The sequence below is a fragment of the Panicum hallii genome, chromosome 5 (genome assembly GCF_002211085.1).
Source record: "Panicum hallii strain FIL2 chromosome 5, PHallii_v3.1, whole genome shotgun sequence".
Taxonomy (NCBI): domain Eukaryota; kingdom Viridiplantae; phylum Streptophyta; class Magnoliopsida; order Poales; family Poaceae; genus Panicum; species Panicum hallii.
In genome coordinates, this window is record NC_038046.1 from 54,252,355 (window position 1) to 54,271,973 (window position 19,619).

The 19,619-nt window shown below is 44.8% G+C and overlaps 1 protein-coding gene and 1 pseudogene across 2 annotated transcripts; both read right to left on the reverse strand.

The window, feature by feature from the left end:
* Positions 1–1,662: 1,662 nt before the first annotated feature.
* Positions 1,663–2,792, reverse strand: LOC112892798 (annotated as a pseudogene).
* A 3,422-nt stretch (positions 2,793–6,214) lies between these two features.
* LOC112891612 lies at positions 6,215–9,619 on the reverse strand. 2 transcript variants are annotated; one of them, XM_025958515.1, is made up of 6 exons: positions 9,062–9,619; positions 8,534–8,958; positions 7,946–8,410; positions 7,127–7,501; positions 6,848–7,044; positions 6,215–6,714 (listed from the first exon to the last, which is right to left on the reverse strand). In XM_025958515.1, the coding sequence occupies exons 1-6, from the start codon at positions 9,364–9,366 to the stop codon at positions 6,466–6,468; spliced, it is 2,016 nt and encodes a 671-aa protein (XP_025814300.1). In that variant the 5' UTR covers positions 9,367–9,619; the 3' UTR covers positions 6,215–6,465. The 2 variants fall into 2 exon arrangements, with proteins under 2 accessions (XP_025814300.1, XP_025814301.1); XM_025958516.1 differs by having other exon boundaries at positions 8,534–8,955; positions 9,062–9,618.
* Between the last annotated feature and the right edge of the window lie 10,000 nt (positions 9,620–19,619).

The window sequence follows — 19,619 nt, forward strand, 5'->3', positions numbered from 1 at the left end:
TGTAGTACATGCATGGATGCATGGCCCGTCTTGAAATTAACACCAGGGGCAGAGGCACAGCGATCAGATCGGTCGTAGGGTGGCAGCCACTTTGTGTGCTGTCAATCAGGCTATGGCCGGTGACAACCTATGTGTGCGACGCCATGGCAGGGGAACTAGGAGTCTAGCTAGGAGCTAGCCGGGTGCCCGGCCGGTGACTCGACTAGTACTGCAGTACAGTGCTCGCGTCCGGTACTCGAACAAGGGGACAAATCCCTTGACACGGGCGACAGATTGTCGGTTTAAGCACGCGGTTTGGGTGGGGGATCAGCGCGTCCTGCCTCAGGATTTGTTTGCTATGCTTGGATAAGATTAAGGTCCTGTTTGGTACTGCTCCGCTTCACGAAACGCAGTTCAGCTTCACGAACTTCACCACAGAGCAGCTCACTTTTAAAATTGCTGAAATTTTTTAAAGTGTTTGGCTTACAGCCCAACTCTAGCTTCATGAATGTGAGATTTTAGTAGGAATTGTCCTTTATACCCTTAAATTGATGTATTGATACATTTGGTAATGGAGAGTGTTTTTTTACGATATTTTTGACAATACTAAAGTAATAAAATGAAACCTAACGAACTTAACACCATAATTTTTGAGTACAAATAATAAAAATATTCCGAACCATTAGTACCATTACATAAATATTTGTGTCTCAATCCATTACTACCATTACATAAATATTCAAGTCTCATCAATCCATACTACCATTACATAGCCTCAATTCATATTACCATTATTCCAACCTAGAGCGAGAGCCGTCGCCAATTCATCACGAAAAACGTCCATAGTTGGCGCGTTAGGTAATGTAGTAGATCCATCCGACGGCACCGTGTATTTGTTATACCTTTCCGGTATTGTAGGCTCGTAATTTTCGTCACGTTCCACACGATCAAAGTCCAAATCACCACTATTATGCTCACGAATAAAATTGTTAAGTACCATAGTTGCGACAACTATCATTTTTTGCTTCCACATAGGATAGATCGGCATCTTATAGAGAATTGGCCACTTCATTTTCCATATTTCAAATGACCTCTCAATAACATTGCGGATGGATGAATGAATGCGATTGAACTTTTTCTTAGGTGTTTTTGGTTCCATACCTCTATGCCATCCGGTAAATGATATCTCTCACCCTTATAAGGTACTAGGTAGCCAATACGATTAGGATAACCCGCATCAACAACGTAGTATTTGCCTATGTAACCAATACGATTAGGACAATGACAACGATTAGGATAACCCGCATCAACAAATTAGTTCAAGGTATAGAAATGAAACAAGAGTCGGAAATAATGTTCAAGTTACCTTTTGGAGGATGTGGAAAGAACTTGTGGTCTACTTTCATTGCATTATACAACACACTCGTATCATGCATAGATCCCACTTGCCCCACATATGTAAACCTCATGTCGAAGTCACAAATTGGAAGGATATTTTGAGTAGGTATCCCAGTTTTCCCACATCTGCTCTCACTCTCACTTTCAAACATCTGCAAGTATACATAGACACATTCTAGTTCAAATAAGCTGAAATTGGACAAATAATCATAAAGATACATAGATAAATTCTAGTTCAAATAAGCTGAAATTGGACAAGTAATCACAAAAATATATAGATAAATTCTAGTTCAAATAAGCTGAAATTGAACAAACAATGTCAAGAATACATAGACATGTTCTAGTGCAAATAAACTAAAATTGGACATGCAAATAAACTAAAATTGGACAAATAATGTGAAGGATACATAGAAATAAGCTGAAACGCACAACATCCCCAATTTCCATACTTGTCATTGAATCTTCTTGTAAGCCAGCTGAACCTAATCTCTCTAGTAGGGAGGGTTAAAAACATTTCTCTTTGGTCCTTTTTCACAAACAATTGGGTAGCAATGTCGTGCTCATTGCTACCATAATCTGCCCCACAATCCAAGACAAGATCCATTATTTCTGAAATTGTAACCTCGCCTTGCTTTTTGGATGTAAAAGAGGAGGTTGATTCAGCAATCTTTGTAATTTGATCTTGAATAAGAAGAGCCGTGCTTGACTTAGGCTTCTTGGGTATTTCTAGGATAACAAAGCTCTTTTCTTTTGATTAGCAATGCTAGGAGAGACCTCTTGGACCCCTAACTCTTCTTCCTCTGGGGAATAGTTCCAATCATGAACCATGTCTTGATGCTCCTCCTCTTCTTCCACATCACCACTGTCAACGTTAATCAGGTCTTGTTGGCTTTCAGGTACAATTGGGTTGTCAGTCATTGGATTCCAATGGTCAGTTTCATCACTAGAAATATCACCGAACATTTCTCTAAGACATTCTTGGTTTTGCAATGCTTTCTTCCTAAACTTGCCACAACCTGGAATATCCTGTAAAATCCAGTAACAAAACAACAACGAGATTAGCAAGAATAAATACAAAGTGTCATCAAATTGTTAATGAAAAAACACTAACCTTTTTTGCCTTTTTCCACCACTCATTGTCCATGCAAATCACTCCCTTTTCAGCATCCCATCCTACTCCTGTTTGCATCCGCATTAACTTTTGCCAAATTGTCCAATCACCCTTCAACCTTCAACCTATCCCACTTGTTCTTTAACTGTGTCTTGGTTAACTCGATTCCGGTCATTTGGAAAAACCTGTCAGATACCTCAGTGTAACCTAGTGTGTTCAGATGTGTATTGGGCCTATTTCCATTTTTTACTTGTTCTCGCATCAATTCACATATAATGCTATTGTAATCATCGGTCCAATCCATTTGATCACCCTAGTAAATATTTCCACAACAAGCTTTTCAAGCAATCGGTATCTATCTAATTGATTCTCTACAACAATCATTCACACGAAGAAACAATAGTTTAGAAAAATTTATACCGCTTTTGAAGAGATACGGCGTGTAGCAGCAATAGGGCCCTCAGTAGCGGCCAAGTCTTCGACGTCGGGGGCAGCCGCGCCACCCCTGGCAGCTGTGCTTCCCCTGTATGCACCGGCCCTAGGCGCCATGGCCCTGGACGTGCTGCCCTTGGATGTGCCGCCCCTAGGTGCCAAGGCCCTGGGTGCCAGAGGCTTGGTCGCGCCGGCCATGGGTGCCACGAGCCTGGTCGCGCCACCCCTGGTTGCGCCGCCTTGGGAGAGGCCGACCCTGGGCGCCGGGGGCAGGCCAGCTCGAACCGGAGGCGTTGGGGCGACATTTGGAGACAGGGAGGGAGCAACAGGTTGGGAGGGAGGATCCAAGCCGACATCGGTGGAGGAAAATACCTCGCCGCCGGATCTGGCAATTGGAGTCGCAGGGAGGTCGCCGGCGAGCTCCATGGGGCAGGATCTGCTGGCGGCTGACAGGGCCCTGCCCTAGGGTTGCAGTCAGTTGTGTCCAGGGGAGGAAGAAAGGCAGGACACGGGAGGAAGAAAGGCAAGTAGCGCTCAGGTCTGGAAAATAGAAGGAGAAAAACGTTTCGTTTTTTGCTGTGTAATCGATGGCAGAGTGGGTAAATACCCTCCAACTTCATGAGGAGGTATAAAACGTCAATCTGTGAAGTACCTATTTTGCTGCTTCAAGAAATTTGTGAAGTTGAGGCCAATTTCACCATTTTTTATAAAGCTGAGCAGGTGAAGCTGTGGGTGTTTGGCTTGAGATATTGGAAGCTGAGCAGCAAAATTTGAAGTGAGCAGTCCCAAACAGGCCCTAAGAAAATGCTGAGAAAAAGAGAGGAGGAATTGCAATGGTAAGGAGGAATCTTTCCCTTGAGCTGAAGTACAGTACTTCAACTCTCCCAGCTCCTGTTGTTGAGGAAAAAGAAGCCCATACCATGCGTCCCAGGCCAGGATACCATGTTTCGTGGAGAAATTTTTAGGATTTGAATCGTATATGAGTTTTTCCTATATGGCTCCTTAGAACAAAGAATTGTCCATCATGAAATCCTACAAATTAATATGGAGTGGTTCAATCCGTAGGAATTATAGAGACAATCCAACCTTTTGAGAACTTTCTTTTATGTATTTATCCATCTCTTTTTAATTACAATGTTTTTCTTACGGTGCATCCAAACGCTTCCTTGAAAATTTTCATGCATTCTTAACTCATGCAGGATTGCAAACTATAGGCAACTCCAATCCTAAAACATTGAACTCTCAAGTGATGGTAGGAGCATCTATTTATGATGAGCCTAAATCTTATGTATTTCCTCCATCCCAGATTACAGATCTTTTTAGTTTTTAGACACATAATTTTTTCTATGTATCTAGATATTGTTTACATGTAGATGCATAGCAAAATATATGTATCTATAAAAGTTAAAATAAATTATAATTTAGGATGGAGGTAGTATTCTTTAAGGAAACTTAAAGGCTTTAGTATTGGCTGTTGTTTCAGAGGAGTGAAGAGAACAGGACGAGAAGATAATAGTGGCACGCCGAACACTAGAACACAACAATTATGTAGATTTTCGCCTCTCAAGGATGGAGATTTTTTTAGTAATAGGATTGGTTACTAATTCCTTCCTTTCAAACATGGAGGTTGCTGTTTACTTTCTTGGACTGTTTATGTTATCACGAATATTCACCTCAAAAAAAATGTTATCATGAATACGTGTGATATTGTGATTGCCACCGCTTAGTGTTGAGTAACCTGTAAGTTGGTCTGATCTCTGATGCCTCCCACTGCATGCCTAAAAGAATGTGCTCCGACAAGGTCTTTATTGAAGATCTTAAGATAGGGTTTGCGATCTAGTTTCACCAAAGTTCATGTATCTTTCCAATTTTAGGCGAACTCCGTTTTCTTTTTATTTTCTGTTTTGACAAGGAACTTCTTCCATCTTTCCATTAATTACTACTCCCTTCGCTCCAGTACGTAAGCCGTAACCACCTTTGGTTCAAAGATCAAGAAACATATTTAATTTTCTCTATCAACATTAGTACTACTCCAACGATGTACGTACATACAGAGAGCGCGCCTTATATTATAGGACTTGAATAAAAAGCGGTTGCGCCTTATATATTAGGGCTTACAGTGGTGATATATGATTGGAAGACCTTATTGGGCCGTCGTATATATTAGTGGGCTTTCGGGGTATCACATCGTCCTTTTTTTTTGAAAGCTATATCACATCGTCCTTGCTATACAAAGGCTCGGACCATATCAAACGATCGTTGCAGCCCCAGCCCAAATAAGACACCGTACCGTGGCATCTTTGTTTATCACTTGCTTTTCCCCAACTTCCTTTTGACTTGTTACAGTGGAGAACCACTTTCTGACTGCGCCTATCTTTACCAAAAGCAAGAGCACCATGGCATGCATGTTCTATTTGGGTCCATTCACTTACCAGTCCTTGCTCTTTATCTATGCGACACTGTAGCAACCTAACACGTACGAGTTTTTCTTTGCAATGAGCCAAAGACATATGTAGATATAGATTATTACTAAATCTCTCCTTTTTCGAATAGGAAATATCCCTTTTCTTTTTTCAGCGCTGATAAGCATGTCCAAATCTAGCTCAAACACATATTCTTTCGCCCAAAGATTGAATAAATATTGAACCCCCTAGTAGATATTGTGCGATGATAAGTTGCAAGTTGCTTGTGTTTTTTTTTCAAAAAAAAATCTATCCAGATGTTTCATAAAGTGCATGCTAGCTAGCTTCAGTTGCCAGCCAAACGATCTTTGGTATGTTTGACCTTTAATGGGTGCATTCTCCTTTTGAATGTGCAAACAAAATGCCGAGGAAGATAAGTTTGCAAGAGCGCTTTTCCGGATGACATTGAATCCACGAGAGCATCTAGAGCAAAAGGAGGACGACGACGGATGGTGCGGTTATCCAGAAACGTTGAGGCAAAACCCAAGCTATCCTGGCATTTGTCACTTGGTTTTGCAGATCTCATACACCATCCCATCCTGTGTGCCTGTGCGTGATCCGATCTATCCAAGGCCCCGTAAAGCAGAAACGCACGGGAAAAAGCAAAGCGATCGAATTCGAAAGCACGGTGGCGTCAAAGCCGTGCTTGTCTCCATCCTCACCACCTCAGCCCTTTTGCTTTCCATGCAATGCACGGGCGGCGTGTCGCGGAGGCATATGAATACTAGTACACGCCATGACCCGTCACGCTCACTCGATCCACACCTCTCTAAAGTTCCTAGCTATGTTCATTGTTCTCGGCTGCCACATGCGCCCGATTACGAGATGTGGGTGATCTTATTTATATATTTATTATCTATTTGCATATAGTATGTGCCTTTACAGTGACGTCATCTCTGACCTCTTTTTACAGTGCTACTAGCAGATGAGGCTAAGTAGTGCCATGCATACTCTCATGTCTACGCAATGCAACTTTATCTTTGCTCGACCCTGCATACCATCAAGAAAAGAAGATGCAGAAAAGAAAAGGAAAAGAGGAGCAGGAAGATTTGTCCAGCAGCAGCAGCAGCCGGCGTGCCCCTGTCAGTGTGCAGGGTAGAAGAGAGGCGAAGGGTCTCGCTGCATCCGGCCCTCCAGATCGACGCGCACCCTGTTCATCTTCTCCTCGCACCAGTGCAGCTGCTGGTCGGTGACCTCCGGCATGCGCAGCACCCGCGCCACCACCTTGAGGTCGATCAGGCCCAGCAGGATCGACAGCTCCTCCTCCTCCCGCAGCTTCGTCCGCTTCAGGCACCGCCGCGGCCGCGTCAGGTCCTTGAGCCGGCTCTTCTTCTGAAGAACCAACAGTCGGTGCATCAATTCATATGTGCAGCCAGGAACGACAAATTTTGATCGAAATTTGCTTCAAACATGGATTGGTTTTGGCCAGTGGTTAGTACTCATAAAATGTGTGTAGATGACTCACTCTCTTGTTGGCTCTCTTGAGGGCGATGACCAGAGTCTGGTCCACGGCGCTCGACCGCCGCTTCACCATCTCTCTGAACATCTCGTAGTGGCTCCTCTTGTCGGCGCGGAGGAACGTCATGAACGTCCTGATCGACTCCTCCAGTATGAGCAGGAACTGCACCGCCGAGATCAGGTCGTCCTTCTCGTCCTCCTCGTCTGCACATCGGTCACCATCAGCAACCATTTCCAAACGATCGGTCGATTAGAAATTCAGACAGTCACCAGCAGCAAGCGCAACCTCTGAACTCGGGCACCAGGAGCAGCTTGGGCGTGGAGTTCTTCATCCGGGCGTACACCTCGGGGCGGCGGCCGTACTCGTAGGGCTCGTTCTCGATGAAGCGGTGGAGCAGCACCTGGAACTGCTGGAACTCCTGCGCCACGCGCGCCGGGCAGCACCGCGCCGCGATGTTGCCGTCGCCGCCGTTGTGCCGCCGGAAGCTGGTGTAGTTCCAGTTGAGGGCCTCCCAGGTGAGGCACACCTGCGCCACGTACGCGCGCTCCAGGTCAGGGTACGGGTCCCGCAGCCCGATCGGGGCGCTCGGCTTGGGCGTCAGCTTCTGCACGATGCGCTCCGACATCGACCTCGGCTGGTACTTGATGGACCTGAACGACTCTGCAGCAGAAATGCCAAGCACAGATAAGAAATCGTCACACACCTGCGTGCATCGATGCAAGTATGCTTCGAGTGTTTTTCTAGGGACCGTGTCTAAGCACGTATTTTATCACGAGGAAGTATGCTTAGAGTGTTGCATTTGATTAAAGTAAACAGGAGCATAAACTCTTTTAGTAGTAGTAGCAAGTACAGTAGTTAGGATTGTAGGATTAGATTACGTGTATCAGGAAATGTGTAAATAATGTTCTTGATTGAGCCCACATGTCGACGAAAGCGTCGCAGATTACAGGAATTACGGGCCATCTAAGCTTTTTGTCAAGGAAATTAGTCCAAGGCAATGAGTGCTAATGATACCCTGCGAATGTTTACTAGTATTGATGATTGATCTATGAACAAATCAAAAGATCGCTATAGTTTTTCAAGAAAAAAACATTTCCTGGTTACCTGTTTCGGTGAGCTTCTGGGCGCCGACCCGGTGGAAGTAGACCATGTCCTCGTCGTACTTGCGGAAGAGCGTGTACGACTCCCACCGCGCGGAGCTCCGCCGGGACGACGACGAGAAGGGGTACTCCGTCTCCGAGTCCTTGGTCACCGTCGAGCTCCGCCACTCCACCGAGCTCTTGGACGTCGACTCGCTCGCCAGCGTCGACGCGCCGAACCGGCTGCTGTCCCCGTTCCGGTCCTTGTCGTCCTGCAGCTGCGCTCCCCCTCCTCCTCCTTTGCCGCCGGCCACCACGCCCTCCAGCAGGAGCTTCCTGGTGTCGGCCAGCGCGCGGCTGTTCACGAACAGCTTGACGTCGTGCTGGCCTCCAGAAATGCTCTTCGCCGCATGGTCCTCCTCGCCCGCACGGCCGTCGTGGCCGGTGTCGCGGCGAGCGTCTTCTTCTCTGCTGCTGCTTTCCTTCTTCCCTGCAACCAGTTAATTAGTTAGCGTTAGTGCCGGGAACAGAGTATCAGATGTGATCAAGCTGAAAGGAATAAAGATCAGAATAAGAAGCAGAAAAGGATCGAGTATCTAGGAGAATTTTTTACCTTCAACGGAAACATTCTTCTCCGGTGACGTGACCAACGGGACATTATTCCTCTGTTCCGGGACAACCATAGGGACATCGACGGCGACGCCGCCCTTGGCCTCCTCCTGCACCTGCTGCTTCGGCTCAGCCGCCTCAGCATCGACACGGTGGTCCTGGTTGCCCGGCGAGATGCGGGGGGCGGATTCCTCCACGGGAAAGGTGCTCTCCACCTCCTGCAAGCAACGTGCAGCGGCGGCGGCGGTCGTCGCGTACAGGTGATCCTTTCCTTCACCGCCAAGCAGCAGGGCGGTGTCCTCGAACACGGCCTCGTCGAACCAGAACAGCGTGTCCGCTCGGTGCCCTTCGACGACGTCGTCGGCGGCAGCGTCCTCCGCGTCGGTGGCTGCCTCCGCGCGGTTGTCGTCGCAGCCATGATACCAACCGCTACAACGTACGCGACCAACAAACAAAAATGTCAGCGCGCGATGCAAAACAAATGTCGAAGACCTCTCTGGGATGGTGGTCGTGCAGCCGGGCATGCAGTTACCTCGTCGTGTGGTCCTTGGCGGTGGCCCTGAGGTGCAGGCGCGCGAAGAGCTTGGCGAGGAGGACGAGCAGGAGGTAGCCGACGAGGAGGAGAAGGTTGAGCGACGCGAGGGCACGGAAGAGGAGAGGCGGCGGTGCGGGCACCGGCGGCATCGCGCCGTCCCTTCCCGTGCCGCCGGGCGAAGCGGCACCAAGCCGCTGCATCAGCTGCAGGCCGGCGAGGCCATGAGGAGCATCCTGCGGGCCAAGCACTTGCTGCAGCACCGCCACGGTGGAGCACCAGAAGCTGCCGCTCGCATTGCGCATCTACCGAGACGGAGAGCCCTGATTCTTCCAGAATACAGAGAGAGGCGCTGCTGGGGCAGGAAGCTCCGGCTCTCTCCGGGCTCTGGCTAAAGAGACGGATCGGCGGATCGGACACGGCGCCCAACGGGCACGGATCGGCACGGCGACCAGCCGCGCGCCGCGTGCTTTGTCTGCTCGAGAGGAAAGTGGCGGTGCGAGGTGGAATGGAGAGAGATCATCGGTGGGGAAGGACGCAAAGCTGCTAGCTTCTGCTTATAGGGTTCCGTAAAGCTGGAGGCGCGAGAGGGAGAGAGATGGGCATGGCGCATGCATGGGGCCCAACGTGAGATAAAGATGAGAAAATGACGTGAGGAAAAGCCAGAAGCAAGCGATCTTCTTAGTACAAAGCGAGATCGATCGGCGAACTGTTTGGGCGACGAGAGGTGGGTGATGATGATGGAGGGGAGGAGGCCGGGCAGCAGACAGGCCCTGGGTCAAGTGACTTGCATTACGAGGTAAGCCCATATGCGATATGCGTTCCATCGCCTGGGGTTTTGGTATAATGCCATCATCATGGTCGGCATCTCAACTGCGAGATTTGATTATTACTACCAGCATCTATGCCTTTTGGTTTTGATTTTGTAGTGTAACCTGGTGGTGGCTGCAGCCTTGGAGGTCAAAGAACAAATCTAGCACGGTGGCCATGTCGGGAGGCAGAGCCATCATCCTAGGCACCTGGCGCGCGCGTGGGGGTATCTTGGCCGTGTTGGTCCCGTGCCAGTGAGAGGGGCAGCTTTGCCTCACTGAAATCTAGCAGCTCCCATAAGCACTATGTGTGTCCATGATATATGTGGCGACTGAAATTTCATTCCTTTCCTCATGCTAGCAAGACGATCCACGCAAATCGTGCATGATGATAGATACAGGGGATATTTGGATCCAAGCACTAATGTGCAAAACTGCTAAACTTTAGCACTAACTTCTCCAAACAGGAGTGCTATCGCAGTGGGTTAAATTTTAGCCAAGACTTAAAAATTTTAGCATGGAATATCCTACTATTACTAATTAGAGAGGTTCCTTTTGAAGCATCCACGTGAAGGCATCAGGATCCTAGGTGGACACTCTAAAAAAATAGAGAAATCCTAGAAATTCTCACAGAAATGAGAAACATCCGGCCATCAATCCGACAACTCTAATCATAATAGTCATTGGATCTGTTATCTTTCCTAATAAATTACCACCTCTGCCTTATGAAAATAGACTAAAGTAACCTCTAAATATGTATCTAAATTACTTATCTATGCTATTATAAAAATAATACAAATAACTCCTTAAATTTGCGTATAAATTATCCAATTATATTATTATTAAAAGTTAAAGTAACTTTTAAATCTAAAGATGAATTATATAATTATAATAAAATATTAAAGTGCACCAATATAGAATTCTAAATTAGTATTTCTATCATTATTAATATATTATTTATGTAAAAATGGTACCACGATATTTCTCACCATGTATTTATGTATGATGGAAAAGATCAGAATACAAATTCACAAACAAATGGTTCAATTAAATATATATCAAACACACATGGAGGTGTGATGCAAAATAAAATCTATTACAACTAGATAATGATAAATATGTATTTTAGAGTATGTGTTAGAATATTTAATAGATGAAAGAGGGCGTGAGATAGATAATTGTAATTATTAGCTATAAGCCTTATTTTTATATTAATTCTAATTAGCCCGCGCGGAAGTACGGGTTGATAAGCTAGTGAGTGCTAATCTCTACCACTAAAAAGCGCTTACTGTCCACGTCTCACCCCGTGGCTTTGCCGGCAGAACCACGGGGTGGGGGGGGTAGGGGGGTGGGGCGAGCGCCCATTGACTGACATCTCTACCCCGTCTGCCCAATCAACGAGCACAGTTCGAAATTCAAATCCCTCCACCGTTCCCTACAAAACGCGGCGAACTCCTTCCAACCAGCGTGCAATATCTTCCGCTCTTCCCCACTCCCTCGCATTCCTCGGCACCGCGTCTGCAGCATCACCGCATTGGGCAGGAGGATTGAGGGGGTTTAGTTAGGGTTTTCTTTTGGGCTAAAATGGGCCTTTGTGGGCCAGGCTAACGAGCCAGAGAGGGAGTGGGTTTCTGGGCCGACTGATTTTCTATAGCCCTTTTACAATGCAAACTTGTGTTGATATGGCCTTTTTACAATGCAATACAGACATGTTAGGGTAGTGAATTGCCATTTTAATCAATGGAAAATGGGGAGTCAAATGGCAGATGGAGCCTAGCTCAAATATATTACATGGACTTCCTTCGGCTTGCCAACAACTTCTATCTCCTAAACTTGCTGGCTTCTGCTCGAAGCCTCCTTGGCCTTCACCTTGCATCGCTGTTGCTAATAAGTCTGGCTTACAAAAGCATCCATAACACTTAAGTGTCCGTAACAGGCATAGTGAAAGGATCTCAAGATGCCTAGAGGGAGGTGAATAGGCAAATCTAAAACGTAAAACACTTTAAACAATATCAGTAACACAGATATCCGGATACTCCGGATATATGTCCGGATACTCCGGGTTTTATATCCAGAGTTTCCGGAAATATTGTCCAGAGAGTCCGGGTATGAAACAATGTGCACACTAACAAGATATTGATGATGCAATTTAGATCGTGTAAATTTAGGCAAGCTAGTAGTATCTTAGGAGTGTTTCTAACCAGTTGTCTTGCTCTAGAGACTAATATAATTGTAGATCGGCCTCAAACCCTAGAAAGTTAGTCTCACAAGCAAATATTTAATAAAACTAGTAAGGAGCATAAAAGAGAGACATAATTTGTTTTCCGAAGTTCGCTCCCAAAGGATCTACGTCTCCGTTGAGGAAGGATTGAAGAGACGGTGCTCAAGAACCCCTATGCTCCTCTTCCAAGGGTGAGACCAACGCTCAAACCCAAGGTTACTTACTATGTGTTCCTCCGAGAGGAAAGAAGATTACAAACTTCTTGTGGTGCTCACAATTTGCTTGAACACTCACAAGCGACGCCTAGCCATCTAGGAGCTTGAAGTTCCAAGAGTAATAAACTTGAATCCACCGGCTAAGGGTGTTGTGCTCAAGAGATGGAATGGAAGCTTACTAACACCAATCTTTATTGTTGCAACAATCTCACTCGAATCACTAAAGAAAATCACTCGAGAATGAAAGAGGGGAAGTGAGAGAGCTCTCCTTTTGCTTGCTGGAGTGTTCTGGTTCAAATGAACAAGAGAGAGATAAATGAAGGGGTATGGGGGTATTTATACCCCCTCTCACAGAAAACTAGCCGTTGGGTGAAGGGTACCTGGATACTCCGGATATATGTCCGGATACTCCGGACATAGGGGTCCGGAGACTCCGGTCCCAGAAAAACTTCGGATGAGTAACAGTTACCCTGAAACTCCGGGTGACTATCCGGATACTCCGGATCACAATGTCCGGACATTCCGGACAGTGAAACGGACAGTCCGGATAAATATGGATTTTCACAAGAAAGCTGTTTTTAGTGGTAGGTTCGATTCTTATGGATTTTGTAGGTTCTCTTGAGCACAACTACCACATCAACACCTGTGGATCAAAGTCCCTCTTGATAGTACGGTGTTCCTATACCCCATTTCAAAATAAAATATAATTCTTCGAGTAAATTTGAAACACAGCTTTTCATTTCCCTTTTTGAGAGGTCATGTTTTTTAATACGCTTTGCTTCATCATTCTTAGCCCCTGCACACATGCTCGATAACATGATTAGATATATATGTGCTTTGTCATCTACCACCAAAATCCACTAAGGGGCCTAGATATCTTTCAATCTCCCCCTTTTTGGTGATTGATGACAACCCACATGTATTTCATTTAATAATCATAAAGATATAAGCTTAAGTATATAAAGAGCTCCCTCTTAATGTATGCCATGAATTTGAATTTCAAATTGACTTCTCAAAAATCAAAGTTGGCACATTATGAAGAAAACATAAAAAACTCTTTATACATTTTACAGTGGGGTGAGCAAGTGTGTGCTAAAACAATGTGTGATGCAAATGACGGGTTATGCACTCAAGGAAAATTTGTGTTGACTGCAAGAACCCCGGAGACTCCAGACAGGATGTCCGGAGTATTCGGCTACGTACCCGGAGTGTCCGGACCTTCTGCACAGAACACAGAAAACAACAAGTCATCACAATTTGAAAACATCACACTATCATTAAAGTCTTAGAACAGTTTCAAATATGACAATCAAACAGGTTTAAACATAAAGTAGCACACATTACAAGTTTTCAAATACGATACAAGTTCAATATGATACAAGCCTAAAAGTACATAAATGGTCATCTTCACTCCCCCTTGGTCATCAAGTGCCAAAAAGGGAACGAAAAGAGCAAAATGGTCTACTCCTCATCATCATCTTGGGCGCCGTCATCAGATGTGTCTTCATCCTCATCCGAGTCGGTGATCTCACAGTAGTTGTGAGGTTCTTCTTCCTCGGTCTCCTCTTCTTCATCAAAAATCTCTTCGCCATGAGGAGGAAAGCGACGAGAACGAGTAGGGGCATGGGCGCGTCGACGTGGGCGAGGAAGAGGGGCATGAGCAGCAGCAACAGCAGCCTCATCCGCAGCATCCCACTCAGCGAACGGGTCATCAAACACTGGCAACTCATGGTAAGGATCCGCAGGAAGTCCTAAGTGACCCTTGATCTCAATGATATCACGGCGGTTTTCATTGATCTCATAAGTAGCGGTCTTGCACATGCTAAAGATGCTCTTGAGTGCCCGCTTGATGAACGAATCATGATGACCATGGCGAGAGGAAGAAGGTACACCGGAATGGGATGGAGTGGGATCAAATCTCGAATTCCTAGTAGCACCGGCATGAAGAGGAGGTGCGTGCGGTGCATCACCGGACCAAGGACGAAGGTGAAGTGCTGCATGCTTGCAGTCCTTAGGAAAAGCGACCTTGGTAACCCTCTCTATCATGTACATGAGATATGGAGCAGATGGTAGAAATTTCTGAGGATCATTCATCGTCCTCCTCAACTCATTCCAAATGAAATCCATAATTGAGAAGGGTCTCCCACCGGGCATGACACGAGCAAGAAGGTTGCAAGCAAAGTATCTTAGTGCCGTAGCATCTCCATCCTTAGCATCAATGGTAGCATGAAAGAACTGATTCATTGTGTAGTAGAAGGGTTGAAGGATACTTGCGTTACCGGCTTCAGCTAGAATCGGAATGTAGAAGAGGGCCGGAAGCTGATTTGGCTTCAATTGATTTTCCACATGAATGGGATCTCTCTTCTCATCCTCTGAGCCAAGTTCAAGAAGCCTAGAGAAGGTCATGTAATCCACCCCATACTTCACTCCCTCGGTTGTCCAAAAGAAAGCAATCTTCCTTGCATCATAAAAGAGAGAGAGGAGTGAATTTGAGTAAGGATCTCCTCATTCCAATCGTACCTAAAGCCCATGATGTCATAAAGCCCGAATTTCTTGCACTTTACAATTGCTTGATTGAAGAATGGATCATTGAGCATATCAAAGTATGCCCAATCCACATATTTGCAAGGGATAATTGGAGGCTTGCCTTTGCGCATGACGACAGAGGAGTAGAAATCCTGATGCAACTGACACCAAAATCTTATTTCCAAGTTTTCTGCCTTCTCATACTTATACACGTCCTCCTTGTGTGCATTGGTCAATGCCACCGTTTGCTTAAAGTAATTTCTTCCCATTTCAACCGCAAACCCGGGCAGAATTTGAGGACTTGTGAGCTTCGGACATCTGGGATATTGGCGTTGATCTTCTTGAAACTCTATTGAAGATGTGGAGATGTGCGATGGCGGATTTCCCAAGCAATTCCCCTTCTTGTTGGATTTGCCCGGGAAGGAGGAGGCACAGCCATGCTTGGCATCATGTAGGGAGCTTGTCGAGCTGCACGAGATGGAGCTTGGCTGCTGCTTGCAGGTTCCTTGCTGGGGTGACGGTTAGGTCGAAGCTCCCTTAGAGGAGGGCTCGGAGGGGAGTCCTCTTCCACTTGATGTTGTGGATCATGGCGATGTTTTTGCCGTCGCTGCCCTATAGGAGCATTCGCACGGTCTCTTCCCATAGCCTAGACATAGGATTGAGCGATTAAGATCAATCTAGAAACAATAGAGGAGAAACATGCTGGCTGGAATTCTTGAAATCTGGAGAGTCTGGGTATATGTCCGGATGCTCCGGCCATACTGTCCAGAGTATCCGGACAGAGTATCCGGAGTCTCCGGGCATCGAGTTCCAAACCCTAGGTTCAAAAAATTGAAAGACTCTACCATGGGATTTGAGTGAAATTTGGGGTACGAGTTACTACACATAAGTGAAGATAATACCCTAAAGGATATTCAATTTCATCAACTACATTGAGAGATCGGGCGATTCGAAGTTTGAATACCTTAAGAAGAGTTGAACGCGCGGGAAAACTTCAAATCCAATGCTTTTCCGGAGGGAAGAATGCTCTTCCTTCAAAGATTTGTAAGATTTATGTGCTTGGATGGTGGAAATCGCCCCTTAGGCGAGAGGGAGGAAGAGGAGAAGAAGAGGGAGACGGCGGCGGTGAAAATGAATAAGTGAAACATTTTAACCGACCCCCTCCACGGTATATATGGATGGTTTTACCATTCGGAGTATCCGAACAATGGACCGGAGTATCTGACTCATCCCGAGCAGAATTTTAGAGAAGGATAAGATTGAATTTTGATAGAGATATATCGTGATGTGAGAGGCTCACTTAGCTTGAGACTAGCCAACAATCAACAATGGGAACAATAGTCTCAAGTAAGTAAGAAAAAAGATTCAAATTTTCTTGAAAATTACTCTATAGCAATCAAACATGTGCATGATCTCAAACTAAATTACAAGAATCTAATATATTTAGCTCACTCCTCAAGGTACAAAACTTTTGCTCATCAAGTGGTTTAGTGAAGATATCGGCTAGTTGTTTATCGGTGCTTACATGACTCAAACGATATCTCCTTTGGTCTCATGGTCTCTCAAGAAATGGTGTCTTATATCAATATGGTTGGTTCTTGAGTGGTTTACTGGGTTGTTAGCTAGGTTGATTGCACTCTCGTTGTCACACAAGAATGGAATCTTACTAAACTTGCAACCAAAGTCACTCAAAGTAAATCTCATCCAAAGTAGTTGCGCACAACAAGCACCTGCAGCAAAATACTCGGCTTCGGCAGTGGATAAAGCAACGGAATTTTGTTTCTTAGAGCTCCAAGATACAAGGGACTGACCAATGAATTGACAAGTCCCCGATGTACTCTTCCTATCTACTTTGCAGCCGGTATAATCCGAATCGGAGTAGCCAAGTAGATTGAAAGTGGAGCCCTTGGGATACCAAATGCAAAGGTATGGAATGTAAACCAAATATCTTAGAATTCTCTTAACAGCCATAAGATGACATTCCTTAGGATTAGCTTGAAAGCTTACACATATGCACACACTAAGCATGATATCGGGTCTATATGCACAAAGATAAAGAAGGGATCCAATCATGGAGCGATATACCTTTTGATCTACGGCCTTGCCATCTTCATTTAGATCGAGATGTCCATTAGTTGGCATGGATGTCTTGATAGGCTTGGCATTCTCCATGTCAAATTTTTTCAACATATCTTTAGTATATTTGGTTTGACAAATGAAAGTGCCTTTACTTGAGTTGCTTGATTTGAAATCCAAGGAAGAAAGTTAACTCGCCCATCATGGACATCTCAAATCTCTTTATCATGATCCTACTAAAGTCCTCGCACCAAGATTAATTAGTAGAACCAAATATAATATCATAGACATATATTTGGCATAGAAAAATATCTTTATCAACTTTACGAGTGAAAAGAGTAGAATCGGCTTTGCCAATCTCAAAGCCTTTCCTTAAGAGAAAATCCTTAAGACATTCATACCATGCTCTAGGAGCTTGCTTAAGCCCATAGGTCGCCTTATGGAGCTTGTAGACATGATTAGGAAACTTGGAATTTTCAAAATCCGGTGGTTGCTCAACATATACCAATTCGAAAATTGGTCCATTAAGAAAAGCACTCTTCACATCCATTTGGTATAGCTTGAAATCATGGTGAGTTGCAAAGGCAAGCAAGATACGAATTGACTCAAACCTAGCTACGGGGGCATAAGTCTCATCAAAATCCAAACCTTCGATTTGTGTGAAGCCTTGAGCAGCCAACCTTGCTTTGTTCCTCGTCACCACGCCATGTTTATCTTGTTTCTTTTGAAAAACCCACTTCGTTCCAATAACATTTTGCTTGGGTCTTTCTACTAAGGACCAAACTTCATTCCGTGTGAAGTTGTTCAATTCTTCTTGCATAGACATCACCCAATCTGAATCATCTAGAGTTTCTTCTACCTTAAGTAGTTCCAAGGAAGAATAATATTCACAAAAAGTTACCAAACGAGAACGAGTAGTTACCCCTTTAGTTATGCTTCCAAGGATATTATCTACGGGATGATCCTTTTGGATATTTTGATGGATTCTTGTATGAGGAACTTGAGTTTCATGTTGTATTGGTTCAACTTCTTGTTCAGCCTGAGATTGATCTTGATGTGGAGTTGAGGGTTCAACCTCTGTGACCCGGATAGTCCGGTCTACAGTCCGGATATTCCGGATAGGGGATCTGAAGTCTCCGGATGTATGGCCGGAGTTTCCCGGTTGCACGACGGAGGTGGATGTAGATAACCCTCTCAACATCAACATATCATCCTTATCATCATCACCTTGATCTCCTCGTTCTTAAGGTTTTATTTCACCAGTGGCTAGCTTCTTGATTGCCTTACTTGATGATTCCTCCATGCCTATAACACCATCAACTTGTTCCCCTTGAGAGCCATTAGATTCATCAAATATCATGTCACATGCAACTTCAACACAACCGGAGCTTTTGTTGAAGACACGATAGCCATGAGCATTTGAGGCATAACCAAGAAGAAAACCTTCATCAACTTTAGATGCAAATTTAGAGTTTTTAGGCTTCTTGTTAGGAATGAAGCACTTACTTCCAAAAACTCTAAAGTAGGACACGTTCGGCTTTTTACCTAGTAGGAGCTCGTAGGCTGTCTTGTTCAAGATCTTGTGTAGATAAAGGCGATTAATGATATGGCATGCCGTGTTGATTGCTTCTGCCCAAAAATTATCCGAAACCTTGTATTCATCAGGCATTGTCCTTGCAGCTTCGATGAGAGTTCTATTCTTTTTTTCAACAATTCCATTTTATTGTGGAGTATATGGAACGGAGAACTCATGACCAATACCCTCTTCATCTAGGAATTTCTCAATGTTGGTGTTCTTGAATTCGGTGCCATTGTCACTTCTCACTTTCTTGATCTTGGTGCCGAATTCATTTTGAGCTCTCTTTGCAAATTTCTTAAGTGTATCTTGCACTACACTTTTATCATGCAAAAAGAATACCCAAGTGAAACGAGAATAATTATCAACAATGACAAGACCATATTTATTACTACCAATACTCATATAAGCCACCGGGCTGAATAAGTCCATGTGTAGTAGTTCCAATGGCTTGACGGTGGTGACAATGCTTTTTGATGAATGAGGAACACCAACTTGCTTTCTGGCTTGACAAGCACTACAAATACAATCTTTCTCAAAAGAGATATTGGTTAGTCCTAGAATGTGACCCCCCTTTAGGAGTTTGTTTAGGTTTCTCATCCCAACATGGGTTAGTCGGCGATGCCATAACCAACCCAAGCTAGACTTTGCCACCAACCATGTATCAAGTTGAGCCTTTTTTTGTGAAAAATCCACTAGATAAAACTTTCCCTTGAGTATACCCTTGAAGGCAACGGAGCCATTGCTTCTCCTAATGACAGTCACACCTTCATTTGTAAATAAACAATTGAAGCCCGACGCACAAAGTTGTGATATGGACAACAAATTATACGCAAGTGATTCAACTAAGAGAACTTTTGAAAGAGAGAATTTTGAGTTTAGATCAATGTTACCGGTGCCAAGCACTTTTTCCTTTTAATTTCCGGCAAAGATAATGTAATGATCACCATCGGATTCTTTCAAAGATTCAAACATACTTCCTTCTCCAGTTATATGATTTGTACATCCGCTATCAATCACCCATGTGGATCCACCGGAGAAATATTCCTACAAAATAAGATTATTCCTTCTTTTTAGGTACCCAACAATATTTGGGTCCTTGAGTGTTAGTCACAAGCACTTTGGGTACCCACAC